Raw genomic sequence first — 22,111 nt, 5'->3', positions numbered from 1 at the left:
AGTTCAGGGTCTGAATAAATGGTTACTGGAGGGCTGAAGAAAGGAAAGGCAGAGTGTTGAATAAAAATTTTTACTGATAAAAAAATCAACTTAAAATGAACCAAAGACCTAAATTTAAGACCCAAAACTATAAAACTACTAGAAGAAAACAAAGGGGAAACACTACATGAACTGGGAGTGGGCAGCACTTTTTTGAGTGAGACTACAAAGGCACAGGCAACTAAAGCAAAAATACACAAAAGGGACTACATGAAACTGGAAAGCTTCTGCATAGCAAGGAACACTATCAACAAAGTGAAGAGACAACCTACAGAGTGGGAGAAAGTGTTTGCAAACTACACCCAGACAAAGGGCTAATATCCAGAATATGTAAGGAACTCAAATAATTCAACAGCAAAAAACCCCAAATAACCCAAATAAAAAATGGGCTAAGGTCCTGAACAGACATTTCTGAAAAGAATACATACACGTATCCAACAAACACATGAAAAAATGCTCAAAATCACTAATCATCAAGGAAATGCAAATTAAAACTACAATGAGATATCATCTCACCCTGGTTAGAATGGCTATTACAACAAGACAGAAAGTAACAAATGCTAATGAGGATGCAGAGAAAAAGGAATCCTCCTACATTGTTGATGGGAATGTAAATTGGTATAGTCACCGTGGAAAACAGTATGGAAGTTCCCAGAGAAATAAAAATAGATCTACCTTATGACCCAGCTATCCCACTGGTGGGTATATACTCAGAGGAAATAAAACTGATATATCAAAAAGACACCTGCACTCCCATGTTCATTGCAATGCTACTCACAATAGCCAAGAGATGGAATCAACCTAAATACCCATCAATAGATGAGTGGATAAAAAATTGTGCTGTATATACACAATGGACTACTACTCAGCTATACAAAGAAATTGTAGAGTATTCATAAAGCAAATGTACTTCACAGGGCCTGGTTTTCCAAAGCCTTGCAGTTTCAAATATTGACCTTACAAAAAAGAGGAAAATTTCCCCAGGCTATTTAGTCTCTGTTGTAAGATAAAGAGTTGTAACACAGCAAGGCTGCTGGTTCAAAGACAGACAAGTTACTGATTGATATGTAAAGTTACTGGGAAGCTGCTGGAGGGAGAAGGAATGTTTGCTAGATCAAGCTTTTGTTGGTGGATCACTTAATTGCCTAATAGAATGTCATCTGACTTGTTTTTACTGAAGGTTACCAGCTTCTATTGTTAAACTTGTTAAACTGTATTCAGCAAAAACCCCACCTATGTCTCTTCCTGTAATTTCCTGGTCTGGAAAATAAATGCAGGAAGAGAACCCCAATTTGTGGTTAATTTCCCAAATGGAAGGAAGGCCTCTCTCTTGAGGGTTCAGGGAAATTAACACCTTTTTGAGGCTTCTCACTGCTCAGAAGAGATGACCCAGAGGAAAAAGGGTTGACAAATCCATGGGAGGCAAAGCAACAAGAAATGACATCTTATCATTTGCAGCAACATGAATGGAACTGGAAACCATCATGTTAAGTGAAGTAAGTCAGGCACGGAAAATTGAAAAGTGGGACCTTGAACAGGTGATTAGATTGTGAGGACCATGCCCCAGTGACTGGATTAATCCACTGATGGCTTAATGGTGGTCATGGGCATGGTTCTGATGTCTTTAAAAGGAGATTGAGGAGGTTAGTCTCCCTCTCTCTGCTCAAGTCATCTGCCAAGTGACACCCTGACTTGCTGAATAGAGCCACCACCAACAAGGCCCTCACCAGATGTGTTCCCTGGACTTTGGATGTCCCAGCCTCTGAAACTGTAAGCAATAAACATTGTTTCTTTATAAATTACCCAATTTCAGATATTTCTGTTATATGCAACAAAAACGGTCTAATAATGAGTATTTATGAATGAATGATTATGATGACACATAATGACCAGTACAGATAAAACAAAAGTTACAGAATTTAAGGAAAGAAAAAATGTCTGTGGCCTGGGACCTCTGGGATAACAGAGAATGTGCAGCTCACATTTTAGAGAAGAGCAATTATAACACACAATGAATGCTTTCCTTGAGGGTTATTCAGCATGCTTTGGGATCACAGGAAAGCCCCAGTGTAGGAGGTGCTCTTGAGTGGAGGGTGACTAAGAGTCAGCCAGACGGATACGCTGGGGTGCATGGGGGATTCCAGGCAGAAGGGCATTAAGGAGCCCAGGTGGGACTGAGAGATGTAGTCTGGTGTAGTGCTTTAACAGAAAGGAGGGGATTTAGATGTCTGAGTGGAGTAGAAGGAGCATTATAGAACTTGGGAAGACAGGAGAGAAAACCTGATGCAGGAACGTACACATTGTATCTACTGAGCATGAGGAAACTTGTTTGGATGGATCAGAATGCTGTTTCTTTTAATAAGTCATCAAACAGAATTGCAACTCAAAAGCATCTCAAATTAGAATGTCTAATCTGATATATTCTGAAATTTATTACTGCATAGATACTCTTTTTATAAGCCCCACTAGGGCTTTTATCTACTAGGGAATTAGAAGCAATGAAGTCCATGGTGATACCATCTGTGGTTTTTTATTTTACGAGCCCTACATCACTAACTTAAGAGAATTACATGTATCTTTAAATCTAATAAATATCTATACAATATATAAGTGAATAAGTGAATAATTTCTGAATATGATACTTTATATTATAAATATGACTCTGTTCTTTATGTACTTTTACAGGTTCTCAAACCTGAGTACTAGTAACCAGATTGTTACTTTGAAAAAATTTTACAATTGTTCATATGATGTACAGTATTTTTAAATTGTGCATACCTTAAAAACTCATTAGGTGTTTCATGGAAGATGTTGAACGTCATTTAAATTGGATGAAATGGTGAAATGATGTTTAGAAAAGTAATGTAAAAATGTTTAAGTAAAAATAATTGCAGTAAAAATATGACTATAAAAAGTAAAAATCTATTGCAAGAGACAAAGAAGAACATTATATATCAATAAAAGGGTTATGTATTAGTCTGTTTCTGTTGCTTATAACAAAATACCTGGAACTGGGTATTTTGTAAGAAAACAAAATTTATTGCTTACAGTTTTGGAGGCTGGGAAGTCCAAAGTGCAGGGAACACATCTGGTGAGGGTCTTGGTGGTGGCAACCCAGGGGTCTCACATGGCAGAAAATGGTGGAGCAGAGAGAGATAACTTCTCATGTGTTCTTCTTTTAAAGCCCTCAGAACCATGCCCTTGATCAACATTATTAATCCATTCACAATGGCATGGTCCTTACAATCTAATCAACTCTTTGAGGCTACTTTTCAACTACCATAGTAGGATTTCCTACCCTCAACAGTTACAGTGGAGATTTAAGCTTCAATGAGGTTGGGAGGGGCATCCAATCTATAGGAGGTTAATTCACCAAGAAGATATGACAATTATAAACACACATGCACCAAACATCAGAGCTCCAAAATATATGAACCAAACATTGACAGAAATGAAGGGAGAAATGGCTCAACAATAATAGTAGAAGACTTCAATACCCCACTTTCAACAATGAACAACCAAGCAGAAGATCAATAAGGAAAGAGAGGACCTGAACAACACTATAGACCAATTGGACCTAACAGGTATATACAGAACACTCCATCCAACAATAGCAGAACACAAATTTTTCTCCAGTTAACATAGACCATTCTACAGGATAGACCATATGTTAGGCCACAAAATAAGTGTTAATAAATTTTAAAAGATTGAATTCATACAAAGTGTCTTTTCTGATCACAATGAAAGGAAAGTAGAAATCAACAGCAAAAGAAAATTTAAAAATTCACAAATACACAGAATTAAACAACACATTCTTAATAACCAATGAGTCAAAAGAAGAAATAGAAATATCTTGAGGCAGGGCCGAGCCCGTGGAGCACTCGGGAGAGTGTGGCGCTGGGAGCACGGCGACGCTCCCTCCGCAGGTTCGGATCCTATATAGGAATGGCTGGTGCACTCACTGGCTGAGTGCCGGTCACGAAAAAGACAAAAAATAAATAAATAAATAAATAAAGGATTAATTTAAAACAACAAAAAAAGAAATATCTTGAGGCAAATGAGAATGAAAACACAACATACCAAAATTTATGGGCTGCAATGAAAGCAACACTAAGAGAAAAATGTATAGCTGTACATGCTTATGTTAGAAAAGAAGATTTAAAAAAAAACATGATTGTATATTGGCAATTTCATATATTTGAACCTAGCTTTGTTCATGATTATATTAGACCTTGGTTATTCTTTTGTTTTTTTTTTTACATTCTTAACTCTCTAAACCCTTTATATCTCAGTAGGTTCTCCAATGGCAGAAAATAAATAACAGAGCATATGCAATAATTAGCCTGGAGGATGACAAAAAAGCATCAGCAGCAGCCAGAAGTATTGTTTGCCTCTCCTGGCGCCTCCAGCTATATCGCCTACCAAGATGTCACACAGCTCCCCCATCCCAGCCAGACTGAGCTCCCACAGGACAAAACCCCTCATAGATCAAATTACTCACTGACCAAACCCCCACAGACTGAGCCCCTCATAGACTGAGCCCCTTGAGGACTGAGCCCCCACAGACTGAGCCCCACACAGACTGAGCCCCTCACAGACTGGACTCTTGGTCCCACGTAGGCTTCTTAATGCCTCTTTTCATACCAGCACTTCTGCCTGGAGCACAGCCCCCTACCTCACTGCAGCATATCCATTTGTTTAACTCTTTTGACTCTTAATCACCCTTGTTTAAGAATGTCTCCTTCCACAGCACCCTGCATAATTCTCAAAGAAAGCAGTCAATCATGGGTTATCTGTTTTCTACAAAGAGAGCTACTGCAGAGCATTTTCTGTGTCTTGTTTGTGTCCCACAACCCCCTCCCATCCATCCAATTCTGGCCAACTAGGCTTTCAATTAGTGTCTGTCTTGAACAAAGATAAGATCTGGGTAATTTATATGTAAATATATGAAGGTGTCATATTCAAAAACACCTTTTTCTTCATTATTATGCTAGGCTACTTACAGAAGGCTTTCTATGAGTGGTAATAATTTGTGTTCTAATTAAAACGGTTTCTGGGAACACACTGTATGAATTACGAATACAATATCCACATGAAAGCTAACACTGGCAACCCCCACAAACAGGGAACTGTTCAAACAGCTTCATGCACAAGCCAATAGAATAGATAAACCATATTTTCTCTTGGAAGCTGAATATATTTTCATGTCTTGGGCTACTCAGGAACCAAATTAATATTCTTTAAAGAATGTGTGTTTATTCCTTATTTTTTCAAGCTCAGCAGGTAACTGGTTGTACATATCATAATACTATCATGAAATAAAAGAAATACTAGAAATATTTGTATCTCACATGGAATAAGTGCAATGTAACAAGTCACAACATTGGTAAAATGCACTCATCCATTCATTCAGTAATTGACAAATTATTTAAGAAAGGAACATGATAATTGCTGTGAATGGAACGAGGTTATTTTAATGAATTCCTGTGATATTACTGAGTAAACTTATTTTTCCCTCACAAACCACTACAAAATACAGGGTATCTCCTAGTTAGCTCTGCTTTAAAAATCCTTATTGAATCATAACTAATAAAGTTTTCCAGGTAAACTGAACTATTCACATTAACAGTACCTACAAGATTTTTTTCCTATAAAACATTATCAATAGTATATTATATTACACTGGTCAAGAGTATACACTGGGTTGCTTGCTGGCTTGGGTAAATGATCCAATCTCTCTGCTCAGGTTCTTTTTGCAAAATTGGGATAATAGTAGCTCCGAAGTTTGTTGTAAGGATTAAATGAGTAAGTAAATATGTGTTAATCATTATTCCTTTTTGATGTGATCATATTAATTGAACAAATATTAAGAGCCTACCATCATGCGCAAGCATGGTTCTAGCAGGTAACAAAGCAGAGATAACTTTTTTGATGGTGACAAGTGATATGGAGAGAAATGAAGTTGGTGAGGGGGAGAGGAAGTTAATATTTGTGTGGTGGAAGGCAGGGGAAGGAGAGTTACCATTTTATAAAGGGGAGATGGGGGAAGATCCCAAAGAAAGGGGGACATTTGGCAGAAATTTGAGTACTTCCTTCATTCCATGATAGCATCAAGATATCTAAGGGAAAGTGTTCTAGGCAGAGAGAATAGCAGAAACAAAGGTCCTATGGTGGTGAAGGCTTGGCATGTTGGAGGAATAGCAAAGAGACTGGAAGGCCAATCTGGCTGCAGTTGAATTTGGTCAGGAGGTCAGAGAGGCCACCAGAACATATGGGGCCCTGGAGGCCACTATATGGATTTTGTCTTTGGCTCTGAGATGGGAAGCCAATTGTAGTTTTTCAACAAAGTCATGACAAGGCCTGGCTAACACTCTAAGAAAGAACAGTGCAGTGTGGTAGGATTGGGGGAGGAAAGTTTTATATATGATGGTGGCTTGGACCAGAGTGGCAGCTGTGGAGATAAGAAGTGGTTGGATTCGCTATATTTTCTGAAGTTGGTGACCACTGGATTTTCCAATGATTGGAATTGTTTAGTGTAAGAGAAAAGGATGAGTAAGGGATGATTCCAGGTGTCTGGCCAAGCAATTGGAAGAATGAAGTTGCCATTTGCTAAGATGAGTTAGACAGCAGGGGAAAGCAGATTTTGTGGAAAATTTTAAGAATTGTTTTTAGATCTGATAAGTGAGCGATGCTTATTACATAGCCAAGTGGAACGGCTGAGCAGACAGTTGGACATGCAAGCCTGGAGTTCTGGAGGGGTCCAGGCTGGGAATATAAATTCAGGAGTTACCCACATATGGAAAATTAAGTCTTATTGAATATATGATATAATTCAAAAGGGATATATTTATTTTTAAGAGTATTTCTGGTATACCCTTTGAATTGTATCAACCTGAAGTTTATTTTACTCTCTAAGTTATTATGGAAATGAAAGGGGAGGGCTTGCGGGGTATCCTTTATCATCTCCAAATACGTGGACTGATGTTCCACAAGCAAAGTCAGATGAGAAACAAACTCTAAACAAACTGACTTTTCATCAAAAACTTATCTCAATGTCTTTAGATAGTCTCCTACTATCTAAAGAAGAATATTCCAAAAAATAGCATTCTGAAAAAAAGACATCTGTCCAAAACCCCAAATTACATATAAACATAGATCTCTACAAATAATTGAGTCTCTCTTGCTGCAGCAGCGCAGGAAGAAATCTGCTGCAATACTCCAAATGGAAATAGCAATTAGATAAGAAATAAAATTTGGGTGCTGAGCACCCCCTGTTATATCTAAGTGCCCAACATGATGTTTCCCAGGAAACCAAAAATCTCCCCAGCACAAATATTATGAAATACAGTTCTATAAAAACGAATGAAATACTGCCATTTGCAACAACATGGATGGACCTTGAGAGAATTATATTAAGTGAAACAAGTCAGGCACAGAAAGAGAAATACCACATGTTCTCACTTATTGGTGGGAGCTAAAAATTAATATATAAATTCACACACACACACACACACACACACACACAAACTGGGGGGGGGGGAGAAGATATAACAACCACAATTATTTGAAGTTGATACACAAGCCAACAGAAAGGACATTGTTGGGGGGGAGGGGGGGAGGGAGAAGGGAGGGAGGTTTTGGTGATGGGGAGCAATAATCAGCCACAATGTATATCGACAAAATAAAATTAAAAAAAAAAATTAAAAAAAAAAAAAAAAGAAATACAGTTCCCCAAAATGTTGTATTCTAGATCCTCCCCAAGTATTTAGAAATCAAGGACTTTCTAAGCATTTTAAAACAAAACAAAACAAAAACCTACTTTCCACCCTTCCACTGACCCACACAGAAAAGATATGGGGTCTCAGGAACAAAAAGTATTAACTATCAAGCCTTGCCAAACAAAAACAAAAATACAACAAAAAATAACAATAAAGCCCACAAAATCCTCAAACCATATCAAAGACTCCCAGTAGTATTATATTCTGATACATCAAGCGTTTTCTGTCATTGCCTTTTTCTTTTTCTTTTCTTTTTCTTTTTTTGGCCATTGCTTTTTAAAAATCTCACTAATTTAGATAACCAATGGAGGTGAGGATGAAGTAGAGAGGCCAATACGAATTTTCAAAATATCTGATAAAATATTTTAAATATGTATAATTACGACATTAAAATACACTTAATGTTGAGAACTAAACTATCAAAGTGTTACCAAATAAAATTCCTTTGGGAACCAAATAGAATTAATGTAAATTGCAGACGACATTGTCTAGATAGAAAATGCTAAGAAATCCACAGAATATCTACTGGAACTGCGGTAACAAATGAATTTAGCAAGGTCACAGGTTAATGCACAAAAATCAATTGTATTTTCATACACTAGAGGCAAGCAACTGGAAAATGAAATAAAAATCCATTTACGATAGGAACAAAAAAAAGGTCAAAATAAATTGAACAAAGATATGAAAGATCTACATGATGAAAACTATAAAACATTACTGAGAGTAATGAAAGACCTAAATAAATGGAGAGATTGATGTTTATGAACTGAAAGGCTCAATTTTTTTAACTTGTCAATTGTTCTCAAATTGATATACAGACTCAATGAAATCCCAAACAAAATTCCCACAAACATTTTTTAAAGATAAATTGGTTTTTAAATTTATATGAAAATGCAAACAATCTAGAATAGCCAAAGCAATTTTAAGACAAGAACAACAAAGTTAGAGAAATTATACTACCTGATGTCAAGACTTACTATAAAGCTACAGTAAACAAGACAATGTGCTGTTAACCAAAGCTTAGACACAGTAATGGACCAGAATAATAAGTCCAGAAATTAACCCAGTCATATGTGGTCATTTGGTTTTTGACAAAGGTACCAAGGCAATTAATTGGGAAAATAAAAGTCTTTTCAATAAATGGTGCTGAAAATTGGATATTCCTGTGGCGAAAAAAATATACTGTCCTTACCTCACATCATTCATAAAAATGAACTTGAAATTGACCTTGAAATATAGCTAAATGAAAATGCTAAAACTATAAAACTTGTAAAAGAAAAATATATTTGCAAACGTGGGGTAGGCAAAGACTTCTCCTACAGGATTCAAAGAAGCACAAACCATTAAAAAAAATTAAACTTTATCGCCACTAAAGCTTTCCCTATTCAAAAGGTGTCATTAAGAATTAGGTGACAATTCTTAGATATGACACCAAAAGCATCAGCAACAAAAGGAAAAATAAATTAGACTACATCAAAGACAAAAACTGCTACAAATGGTACTATCAAGAAAATAAAAAGACAACCCACAGAATAGGAGAAACTATTTGCAAACCTATGCCTGATAAAGGACTTGTATATATTATATAAAGATGTCTTACAACACAACAGTAAAAGACAAATTATTTAATTTTTAAATTAATAAGGAATTTAAATAGATATTTCTCCAAAGAAGGTATACAAGTGGCCAATAAGCACAGGCTAAGATGAACAACATCATTAGTCATCAGGGAAATATAAATCAAAACCATGAGATAGCACTTCATACCCACAGGATGACCATTATCAAAGAGACAGACAACAACAAGCGTTGGTAAGGATGTGGAGAAGTTGGAATCTTCATACACTGCTCATGGGATTGTAAAATGGTGCAGTCATTTTGGAAAACAATTTGGCAGTTCCTTAAAATGTTAAATATAGTTACCATTTGACCCAGCAATTCCAGTTCCAGGTATGTACCCAAGGGAAATGAAAATATGTCCTCACAAAAATTTGTAAATGAATATGCCTAGGATCTTTGTTCATAATAGCCCCAAAGTGGAAACAACCTAAATGTACATCAACTTATTAATGGATAAATAAAATGTGGTATATTCATATAATGGAATATTATTTGGCAATAACAAAAGAATGAAGCACTGACACATGCCACAACATAGGTAAACCTTGAAAACATTAAGCTAAGCAAAAGAAGTCAGTCACAAAAGACTACATATTATATGATTCCATTTATATGAAATACCTAAAACAGGAAAATCCATAGAGACCAAAAGTAAGTGGTTGCCAGAGACTGGGGAAGGGAGAAATTCAGAGTAACTGCTAAAGAGTACAGGGTTTCTTTTAGAGGGACCAAAATGTCCTATAATTAGATTGTGGCGATGATTGCATAACCTTGTGACTATAATAACAAAAACATTTAATTGTATACTTTAAATGGGTGAATTGTACAGTATGTGAATTATGTCTAAACAAATGTGTTTTTTAAAAGGCACCATTATAAAAACAACAATGTAAGTTACAAAATGGGAGAAAATATTAATATTACATATAGCTGACAAAGGATAGAATATATAAAGAGCACTTAACCCAATAATATGATGATAATCCAATAAAGACTGAGCAAACAATTTGAACAAACACTTTATAAAAGAAGACATACAAATGGCCAACCAGGCCATAAAAAGATGATCAACATCATTCATCATCAGGGAAACGCAAATTAAAACCACTCTGAGATACCACTACACACCATTAGAATGGCTAAAATGAAAACCTCAAGAGTTAGTAAGAATATAGAGCAACAGAATTTACATACGCTGCTGGTAAAAAATATAAAATGATACAACAACTTTGAAAAACTGCCTGGCAATTTCTTAAAAAGTTAAACATAGCACCTACCATATGGCCCACTCACCCTACACTGACACCTTTACCTAAACATACATCCATACAAGGGCTTGTACGTGAATGTTCATAGCAGATTTGTTCATAATAGCCCCCAAACTGGAAACAACCCAAATGTCTGTGTATTAGTCTGTTTTGTGTTCCTTTTACAGAATACCTGAGACTGGGTAATTTATAAAGAAAAGAGGTTTATTTGGCTTACGATTCTGGGACAGCTGCATCTGGCACGGGCCTCAGGCTGCTTCTACTCATGACAGAAAGTGGCAGCACCCAGTGGGTACAAGCAGATCACATGGCGAAGGGAAGCAAGAGAGAGAGAGAAGGTGCCAGGGTCCTTTAAACAATCAGGAACTAATAGAGCGAGAACTCACTCACTATCCCCCTCCCCCAGGGAGAGCATTAATCCATTCATGAGGGACCCGCCCCCATGACTCCATCAGTTTCCAACACTGCCACATTGGAGATCAAATTTCCACATGAGTTTTGGAAGGGACAACACATCCAAACTCCATCAGTCTGTCAATAGGTAAGTAGATAAAATGTGGAATATCTATAACAATGGAATACTACTTAGCAATAAAAAGGAACAAATTACTGAGACATATCATGACATGAATGGATGTTAAAAAAATAACTGTGTGAAAAAACCCAGACACAAAAGGATACATGCTATATGAGTCCATTTATATCCTATTTTAGAAAATGCAACATAATCTCTAGTGAGTGAAAGCAGATCACTGGTAGACTGGGGTTATAGATGAGGCAGAAAGGACTTCAATGGGGCACAAAGAATCTTTTGAGGGTGAGAGAAATTTCCTATATCTTGATTGTGGTGGTGATTTCATGAGCATGATTCTCTCTCATTCATCACTCAATGGTCCAGTTTAAATGGATGCATAAATTGTATGTAAATTATACCTCAATAAAGTTGATTTTTAAAAGTAATGAAAAAAGAATCTATACAAGTTAACATTTTGAATTAGCATATCCAATGTTTGGGTAAATAGTGCTTCTAAACTGCTTAATAGTTCACCTACATAGTTTTTTCCTCAGGTAGTATCAACATGCATCACCTCTAGATCTGGATTTTGTGATTAATTTGCCTGACAAACCTCATACAGTGCTCCCAAAGGGTAATTCCAGCCTAATTCCTCTCTGAATTTCTACAAGTTCTCAATGAGTGTGGTCCATATCAATGAGGTTTTATATAACTGCAAAAGGAGGAGGAAGTCCTTGGCAGAAAAGCTCAGGGAGGGGATGGGAACGGCTATGCTGCCCATATGACTTCCAACCTTTGTTCTAAGTTTGGTTCTTTTCCAGACTTTTATGCTGTCATGCCAGCCTGTCTTTACATAAACTTCTGCTGGTAAGTACCGTTGGCCATCTGTATCTGCAGGTTCCACATCCGTGGATTCAATCAACCCAGGATTGAAAATATTTGAAGGAAAAAAAAAAAAAAACCCCAAAAATAACAGTACAATAATAAAAGATAATATGTTTTAAAATGTATAACAACTATTTACATAGCATTTACATTCTATTCAGTATTATAAGTAATCTAGAGATGATTTTAAGTGTACCAGAGGATATGTCTAGGTTTCATGCAAATGCTACACCATTTTATATCAGGGACTTGACCATTCCTGGAGTTTGGTATCCACAGAAAAGTCCTGGAACCGATCCCCTGCTGAAAGTAAGGGTCAACTATATGCAACCAAGTTGCTTAGAAAGACAAAATTCAAATATACTTGAATTTGATCTCATAAAATTAAAGACCACCTAGAGAGACATACTGATAAAATCATGTAGATGTCCATAAAGAAACCAGTATGTATTGAAGACTGACTATTTGTGACAGACTATTTCTCAGCCATTTTCTTTCCATTCACTACTCACTACAGTCCTCTAATGTAAATATTATTATTACCTCTATTTTTTTCCATTATGGAAACTGATAATCAGAGAGGCCCAGTTATTTGCCCAAAGTCATTTGCTAGTAAGATGCAAGGATGAGATATTTTGGGCACTTTTAACTGATGTTTAGTTACAGACCCATAAACACAAAACTTAAGCAAGTAAATACATATAGCTTTGGATTCATATATTAGTACTTTTCACATTACCAATAAAAAATGCACACATTTAAATACACGGCTAACATTTTGTGGGGCTTTTGCTTGTCACCAAAATGTCATATTCTTCCTATTAGGCAATCAATTTTTGAAGGGAAAATGATTCACCTGCATCTTTAGAGAGGAGACTTTATATAAAACAAAGTCACATAAGCTCCCAGGGAATGTCCCTAAATATGGGGAGAACTACTGCTCTATAGGAAAAACCAGAAATGTATCAAATTGTAAAACAAACAGAAGAGCAAGGAACAGGAAAGATTTAACTTAGGTAACTGGAGAGTTAATATGGAACCAAGGAGTCAGTTAAACTGCTTAAACTTACTCATGGTCAGTCTCATGGCTGACTATACCACAAAAATCTGTTAAACTGTTAGTCACCACCTAGGGCTTCCATTTGACAGAGGAAAATCGTACATAGGTTTGCAGTTTGGACACTTTTAAAATATTCATACAAAAATGTCATAACCTTCTAATGTTTTTAATATAATGGAAGATTAAATAAATGCATTGATGAATACTTATTTGCATCCTAACACGATCCCAAGTTAATGTGTTGGTTAAAGATTCATAAGTAAAAGAAGACTGCATGGAAAAGAAATTGCTAGCTTAACCATCAATTCTTCTACATACCTTTGGTAATTCAAAGTCTGAAATCATTCATCAGTAATGAAACTAAGTACCTGATCTTCAACAAAAATCTTCTTCAGTCATTAAGCCAAATAATATGGAGTTCCAGAATTTATGCACTCAGGTCATGGTTAAAGCATAACATTCTGAAGTAGTTTCCATCACTCAATTCTAATAAATGTAGTCTTGGGATACTCCTAGGAATTATATCACTTAGCATAAAGCATTTATTTGAGTAGGGAGGCTGATATCATCACAAATGTAAAAAAAACACATGTTCAAGTAAAGTCTTTACCTGAATATGCAGCTTTCTCATTTGAGACCCACCCCACTTCTTTCTTTTCCTAACCAGTCTTTCCGCTTTCCCCTTTTTCCCTGCACAATGCTGATGGGAAGAGAAAGTGACTTCACAATAACCTCCTGCTGCACAACCATAAACTCCAAATCCATTCTGCGGACTGGGACTGGTCCTGGCTCTGCCCGTAACTTCCCCTTCTGACGACACAAGGCCAACCCCCCTTCACTTAAATGTTTAAATCTCTACCCCCATGAGAACATGGGTTGCATGTAACATACATGACACTGCACTGCATGTGTGCGCTCATTCCCACTTAAATATGCCTAGAAATAACCCAGCCCTTGTTAAAAATATGTATGTTTCTATAGCCAGACCCTTAAAAGCTGTAACCAACCCCTACTTACTCCAGGAGCTTGGTTTTTGGTCATGAGACCACCTCACTCCTGGCTTGCACAGCCCAATAAACTCCCTTCAGTTAGAGGCTCAAATTTCTCTTTGCGTTTCCTTGGCATACACAATAGACAAGGACCCTGCAGGTGCTTACCTGCAAGAACATTTCCTTCCTCTCTGGCAATCTCCAGTGTTACCGGAATGCAGAGATAACCTAACGGGGGTGATAATGTCATGGTCTGATTCCAATGACACTTTTCTATGTTTGGCATGAATTCCAATTTCAATCACACTGCACTGATCTGCCAGAGGGAGTGCAGAAGGGATGGGACAGAGCACACAGCTACCATCTGCTTCCCTCCCCTGCATCCCTAGAAATGAAGACAAGAGTGGGAGTCTCTGCTAGAGACAGAAGCAAAGTGTACTTCACAGTGGGCCCACTGAAGTGTCTTCAGACAGCAGTGTTTGGACCCGGCACATTGGAAAGCGACAGAGACACCCTGCAATAGTCATGTTGGATCTCACTGTCAGGATTTGCAGTGCATCCCAGCAGCTGCAAGACTAGACCAAGTGAGGCCTGCTGACGCCTGTCTACAGCCTACTGTCTTTACATGCATACAGGCTTCTCCAGTGTCCCAAGGGTCTCACCACTCCTTATTGTCTTAGCCGGCTACTACATTCATGTATTTTACCACCTGCTCCCTTTAGGCATTACAGCTTGCAACCGTGGTCTGTACTGATCAATTAAACAAAATACTTACAGCTGCATGACCAAGTACAAGTGATTCGGGCTTTCATAAATGTCTTCAAGGGCAACAATGTTTTCATGCTTAATCCTAAAAGAAAGAAAAAGGCACACACACAATAGTAAGTACAATTAGACATGAAAAATTTTAAGAATAGATGTCATAGCAAAAGTTACAAGACAGAATCCAAACTCCATAGCAAAATATTTAAGACTTTACGATCTTGTCCCCAAACTTTTTCCAGACCCATTTCTCAATATTTCTCCCCTAATCTCTGCTCCTCTTCATTCCTAAGGCTCAATACCCTACAATTTAGCAATAGTGGATTAACTACTGTTGCAGCATATGCTTCCTAGTCTGAATCCCAGAAGTGGGCCAACAACATCCTATTATCTTGCAGGGCCCAACTCAAATAGCTGAGCCCCTGGGCAGAATTCAATTCAACTCACTGTCTGAAATCCCTCCTCTCACATCTCACAATGGCCATCCCAGACTGGCCTGAACAGTTCATTGTATGCATATCTATCTCCCCTAACAGGCTATATCATCCAGGGAACAGTTTCACCGCCATTCTTGAATCCAGTGTAAGCAAAGGAAAATCAACCTGATTCCTCACTGGGGTTCATGTCCCCACCGCCGCCAAATGTCAATTCAGTTTCCCAAGAGAACTAGGCCAGTGCTACTCCACGTGTGTTCTCAAACAGGTAGCACCAGCATCTCTAGGAAGCTTGGTAGAAATGAACATTCTCAGACTCCACTGAAGTCGTAGAGAAACAGAACCTCTGAGGGTGGAGCCCTGGAATCAGTACTTTAACAAGATCCTCAGATGATCTGTGTGCACAAAGTAGAGCTTGAAAAATACTGTTAGAACAGTGCTTACAGTTTTGATCTCATCATCACATCTTACCTCGTGAATATGTATAATCAATTTAAAAAACAAACAAACAAAAAACCCTTCAATGTGCAAACGAATTGACTGGGGATCTGGTTACAATGAATGTTCTGATTCAGTGAGTCTGGGGTGGGGCCTGAGAGTCCACATTTCTAACCAGCTCCCCGAGAGATTCTGATGTTACTGATCTGGATAGCAAAGTACTAACTAAAGAACCAAGGGAGAAGAAAACAGCCTAATTCTAGCCCCTAGATGCATTAAGAGCAATTTCTGCTTGGAATGTAAGGCCTGATACTTATTTAAAGCATTTGAGAGAAGAATCATTTCATTACTCGATGAGTTAATTAGCTCTTACCACAAGCCTTTCACTGAAATGACTGCTGAATCATTTAAAAACAAGCATGTAACATGCAGATTCTTGTGAACCCCTTGAAAGCAGGGACTATATTATTCATTCTGTTTCCCTCTTGTGCCGAGCATAGATTTGCTTAATAAGTATTTGCTGAGTAAATAAATGACATTTAAAGGTTGTTGCCACTAAACAGCAAAAAACAACATTATTTAGTTAGAGAAAATAGAGGCAATCTTCCTAAGTGCGAGATGTCGTCCCCACCCCACAAACAGAAATTTATAGGTAGAACAATCAAGAATATTATCTTTGCTTTGAGTTGAAAGAAGAGAACAAGATAATTAACTAAGAGAGGCAATGCTTTGCTTTGATTTCTACAGCTCTTATTAGTTAACGCAGTTGTTTTGTAGGAGCTGAAATGAGAGATTATATCGAATTCACATTTCACCCAATTCCAATGCATAGAGCTTAATTATTTATTTGTCAGCAGTAATTACTGCACAACCTAAGCAAAATAATATCTGCAATATATTATAAGAAGCAAATGAACTATGCTACCATGGAAACCAAGAGAGCTTAATTTGGGACTAAGATCCTAGACTCTTGTGGCATTATCATTATTGGATATAACTAAGAGAATATGACCACAAAAAGAATACACCATGTGGATTTTCCTTTTTCTGGAAAAAAAAAAATTTAATTGCCATTGAAATCAATCACATGGGCACAATATTTTCTTTCAGTCTAGTTAATTTGGGAGTTAAGAGCCTAGATTTATGGGAATATGAGAGGAATGGGATTACAGGAGGGCTGCCAGATAAAATGCAGGGCACACAGTTACATTCAAATTGTAGATAAGCAATGAATACTTTTTAGTATAATTGTGCTCCAAATATTGCTTGGTTGTTTATCTGAAATTCAAGTGTAACTGGACACCCTGTACTTTCATACACTAAATGTGATCACCCTAGTTACATGAATCACTCAATCAGCCTCTAAACTGGGTTTAGAGATTGGCATCTGCAGTCCTAGCTCCCCTTGGAGGTCAAGCCAAGAAGGCTGCTTGAGCCCTGGAGTTCAGTCCTTAATACAGATTCAACTACCAAATATACAAAAAATCAATTAAGTGCAAAGCACCTGTCTAGCCAAAGTGGCACACTTAATTAAGACTACAATTCCCTCCTTGGATGCATGGGAGAGAGAAATTAAAGCTTATGTAACTTGCCATCATGTCTCACATGAGTACTAACTAGAAATTAAATTTAATCCATTGGAGCATTCCAGAGAGGTACCGCAGACAGCGGGAACAATCCCAAATAGCATTGTCACAGTAGCTGGAAAGAAATTTTTACTAATTATCCCTCTTAACTAATGTATCAATGAATCAAGCAATCAAGCAATTGTTATTTACTGAGTTTCTGCTATGTGTCAGGAGAATACAAGAAAAATATAAAATAAGGCTTTGCCCTCAAAAAGCTCATCACCTAGATGGAGAGACCCATGAAGCAATTAGAAAGAATTAAATTATAAACTCTGTAGAATTGCCTTTAAGGTCAGAGAAAGGGGGCCCTGTATGGGTTGGAATTACAGGGAAGGGCTCAAAAAAAAAAAAAAAAAAAAAAAAACGATGAGGGATGAGCTGCGATGGGTAATATTTGAATAAGCATACTTGAGAAATTTCAAATAAATCCTAAAATGGCCTCTTAACTGTCTCTTCAGAAAAGTGGTTTAATTAACTTGCACTTGGTAGAACATGGTAAAAGAAAACATTCTGGCCGCCCACATCTGTTCTCGGGTACTTTATTCCACCCTCAGACTTCTTGCAATATACAAAAACTGAACTTAAAAGTCTTAACATTATTTTAGTACATAGGTTGTTTCCACAAAATGCCATATGAATATGCACACATTTCTAGGACGAGGGCTCAAACATGAGCTGAGCATCTATTCTATGCAAATGTTTACCACATGCTGAATTCTGTCTTTTCATTCTTCACTCAACAAATATTTGATATGCCCACCACGTACCAGGTGCAGTCCTAGGTACTGTGAATTTAGTGGAGGACAAGACACAAGAGAGACAGTCTCGGCCCTTATGGAGTTCACACAAACTACAGCTAGAACACTTCTCAGGCAGTCTGTCTTATATTTACCAGAAATCAGCCTCCTGGTAATTAATAGTGAGTCCTGGGAGAAACAGAGAATGAGCTTAAGACCTCTTCTCATATCTCCTGCAAATACTTGAGGGCTGTAACGCCTCTTCTTAGACTTCTCATCGTTGACCAGTCCCCTACAACATGGTTTCTGTTCTTCTCATCACTCTATTGTCACTCTTATTTGTCCATACTGTGGTATCCAGACCTGAAAGTAATGATCCCAATGTAAAACACAGCATCAAGAATAGAGTATTAAATAATAGAGCAGCACTATTAATCACCATGAGCTGGATATTACACTTCTGTAAGTAAAGCCTAACATTAGGTTCTTCTTTTTCTTTTTTTTTTTTAAGCACCATGGAATATAAGTTCCATGTAGGTAGGGATTTTTGATTGTTTTGTTCACTACTGTCTCTCCAATGCCAAGAAAAGTGAATGACATTCTGATACATATTTGTTGCACGCATGAATGAGTGAGTGAATGAATGAATGAATATTAAGCTTAGGGTCAATTTTCACTTGAACTCTAACAAACACAATCTCCTTTCTTACTCAGGCTTGATCTTTTGAGCTCGTCTTCACCCTTAGTTTCATTAAATTCAATCTTTCTGGGTTCTATGCTGTACTTTAGATGATCAGTAGTATTCTGAATCTTGATTCACTTATCTATTGTATTTATTATCCCTCCCAACTTTGTGCCATCTGCATATTTGGTACACATCCATCCCATAAGTCTTCATCCAAATTCCTAATTAAAATTTTAAATGGGAAGGGTATATGTCAGAGTTCCATGGTATTCCACCAGAGACCCCCATCAAGAGAACCATGCATTAATCAACTGGCTTCAATTGCTGTCTAGCTGCAAACCCAGCAGTACAATCACCTAGCCCATATTTTACCACCCTATCTATAATGAGACAGTTAAATGCTTTGCTGAAATGGCATTCCTCAGCTCCACACACCATATAACACTATTTAAAAGGGAAATGGGATGTTTGGGAGGATTTGGTCTTAGTAAACCCATGTTAGCTCCTAGCAACCACTACAGTCTTTACTAAACGATCACAAACCATCTGCTTAATTTTCTGTTCCAGAATTTTGCTCTGCATTGAAGTCAAGCTTTCTAGTTTATAGAGCTCATATTCTACCTTTTTCATGTTTGGAAAATTGGACGACATCCCTTACATTGTTTTCTTAAACATTTCAACTGTGACTCTTTTGTAACAAGTGCAATTTCCTCAGTCCTCTGGTATGTACAAATTTAAACCTAGTGATGAACTAATTTTATAACTTTCTTTAGGACCTACTTACATAGCTGTTTTATATATACCATTTATTGAGTGTTAACTACGTGTCAAGACTGTAGTAAGTATTTTTAATTATTTCATTTAATATTAACAACAACCCTACCAAGTAGGCTTTATTTTCCCCATTTTTAGAAGAGGGGGATAAGAGGGAGGGCCTAAGATCTCAAGAGGTTAAGTAATATTCCAAGGTCATATAACTCGCAACTGGCATTGCTGAGATTCAATCTAAGTCTATTCTCACCCCCAAGTCCATGTTAAAACAATTACACTCACTTCATTTTAACTAAGTTATAGTGAGAATATTCTGGAGCTCATATAAATTCAGAGTTATTTGTGTAAAATTATAACATCTAAAGTCAAAGTATTCATTTCATCACTCACAATATAGTGTCCACTTCTGGGGGTGTAGAGATATGTTGAAGTATCCTGAATCTAGTGAATACTCTCAAGATACTTGGTTGTAAACATCCTGATCCACGAAATGCCAGCAGGTCACAGTGATTCAGAGAAAGAGATGTTCAGAAATAGAGAAATAGTCAGGAGACCAGAAATAATAACTCAAAAGAGTATCTCATCAGTCCATATCTGCTAGTGTCATCAAAAGGGAGAATAAGTGGACAGAGGCAGAGATGTCTGTTACAGGAAAATGGAAGATTGAGGTTGTGTCAAATTGCTAGCACCCCGGTAGGTCAACATTGTGTTCTTCCAATGCACAGCCAAGAAAACGTTCATACATGAGGAATGTTCGCCCCCAAACACCAAACCCTCTAAAATGTGCATAATTCAATGCAGTAATAATGTCACTGAAAGCAACTTCAGACGATAAAAAGAACCTTCACTTAATTTTCATCATTTTTCATCCACTAGGTCCAAAGTAAACATTAGCTGACACATTTACATATAGAGTGTAAATGGTTTATATGGCAATATACACTAATGTCTCTATAATCCCCAATCATAGACATGCATAGAAGGAAGTGGGCCCAGGCAGAAACAGAAAAGTTGAATGGGAAAACAGCACATGGGCATTGATGCAGACTCCTGACTATACAGTAACTGACAGCCAAGCAAGAAAACCCCCAAAGAGCCAGGAAAATATTTTTAAATTAATTCATGCGGGGGAAAAAAAAAAAATCAGTGCCAAGTGAACAATTAGGCTCCATTCCAAAGCCCCCAAGCTGGAGGGGAACATCAGGACCGAAAGGATGGGCGTATGGGCGTGCTATTGAATACATATGCTGCTATGAACTGATATTCATACATTATCTCCCCCTCCAGGCTAATTGTTCACAGTTCAAGGATTCACAAATTTTGAACTCCATGTCAAATGAGGAAAATTTCTTTAAAAACACAAAAGAGAAGGGTAGGGGAAAAAATGTTCGGCACTTCCTGCTTTTCTCATCCTATCGTGGCTCACTGATTTGAAGAGAGAAACATTGTGGCGGCAATTACGAGGTAGTCAGAGGAAGGAAAAAGCAACAAAATGTCTTTGCTTGGTTATCTCCATTCTCTGGCAATGGGCACTTACCTATTCAGGTTAAAGAGGCCACAGGAGGACAAGAGATGAAAGGACATAGAATCAGAGAGGACAGATTGATTATCAGGGTGTCCGAGAAGGGTTGGAGAGGAACAGACCTCCCGACAGGGGTGCGAGGCGGAAGTTACGTCACTAAGTCTCGCCCGGCTTCCGGCCTCCTCTCAGGGGCTTCTGGGTTCGAGGTTTAGTCCAGGAAAGGCCTCTCTCAAGGGAAAAGCAAGCTCTCCTCGGGCAGAGACCATAAAGGATTAGGTTTTTCTTCATCCATCACTCTCGCCTTTTCTAAGCAGTCCAGAAAGTTTAAATTTTATTCACAAATAAAAGAGTCTATGGTTCCCTGGCATGGAATTGCCTCAAAAATATTTGAAGAATATTCTGATGTCTTGGCAAACACTCGTGTTTGTCTAAGTAAACACTTTTATTTTTTCTAAATTTAAAAAACAAAACAAAACCTTTCTTCCTTTCTTGGGTCAGATTATTTCCCCCTTGCATTATAAGCAGCATTGGGAAATAATGCCAAGAAAATTGGGATACTGTCACCAAAAAAAAAAAAAAGTGATAACACTGAAATATTTGCCAGACGGTATTTTTAAATGCTTTTCATTTTTATAACTTAACAGGCACATTTGCAGATGTATCTCATTTCATTCTCACAACAACCCTATGAAGCAGGCGTTATTATTCCTGTCTCCTAGATGATTGCTCCCAGTTGATAACCACCTATGTGTTCTCCCTACATCCTCTGGCCTTACTCTCTTCCTAATCATTCTCCATGAGCAATCACTCCAGAATATAGAATTGATCAAACTTCTTAGCTTAAAATCCAGCACTGATCCCCAGTAGTCCAGAACAAAGTTCAAAGCATGGCAAGACTTACAAATCACTTGTACCTTGGTCTTCACCTGCCCATCTCATCTTCCACCCTGTCCCACAACAAAACTCTACCGGACCCTCTCA

The 22,111-nt window shown here is 37.5% G+C and overlaps 1 protein-coding gene across 2 annotated transcripts in view; it reads right to left on the bottom strand.

Annotated features, from left to right (window-relative positions):
* CAMK1D (calcium/calmodulin dependent protein kinase ID) overlaps positions 1-22,111 on the bottom strand; it is a 376,156-nt gene that overhangs the window by 116,691 nt on the left and 237,354 nt on the right. For both annotated transcript variants that reach the window (XM_063100454.1, XM_063100455.1), the window contains exon 3: positions 14,929-15,003. In XM_063100454.1, coding sequence (XP_062956524.1) covers positions 14,929-15,003 — 75 coding nt within the window. The remainder of the gene's footprint in view (positions 1-14,928; positions 15,004-22,111) is intronic.

Source organism: Cynocephalus volans, chromosome 6, assembly GCF_027409185.1.
Source record: "Cynocephalus volans isolate mCynVol1 chromosome 6, mCynVol1.pri, whole genome shotgun sequence".
NCBI lineage: Eukaryota > Metazoa > Chordata > Mammalia > Dermoptera > Cynocephalidae > Cynocephalus > Cynocephalus volans.
The sequence above is the reverse complement of the archived record's forward strand: the minus strand, read 5'-3'. Positions and strand labels throughout refer to the sequence as shown.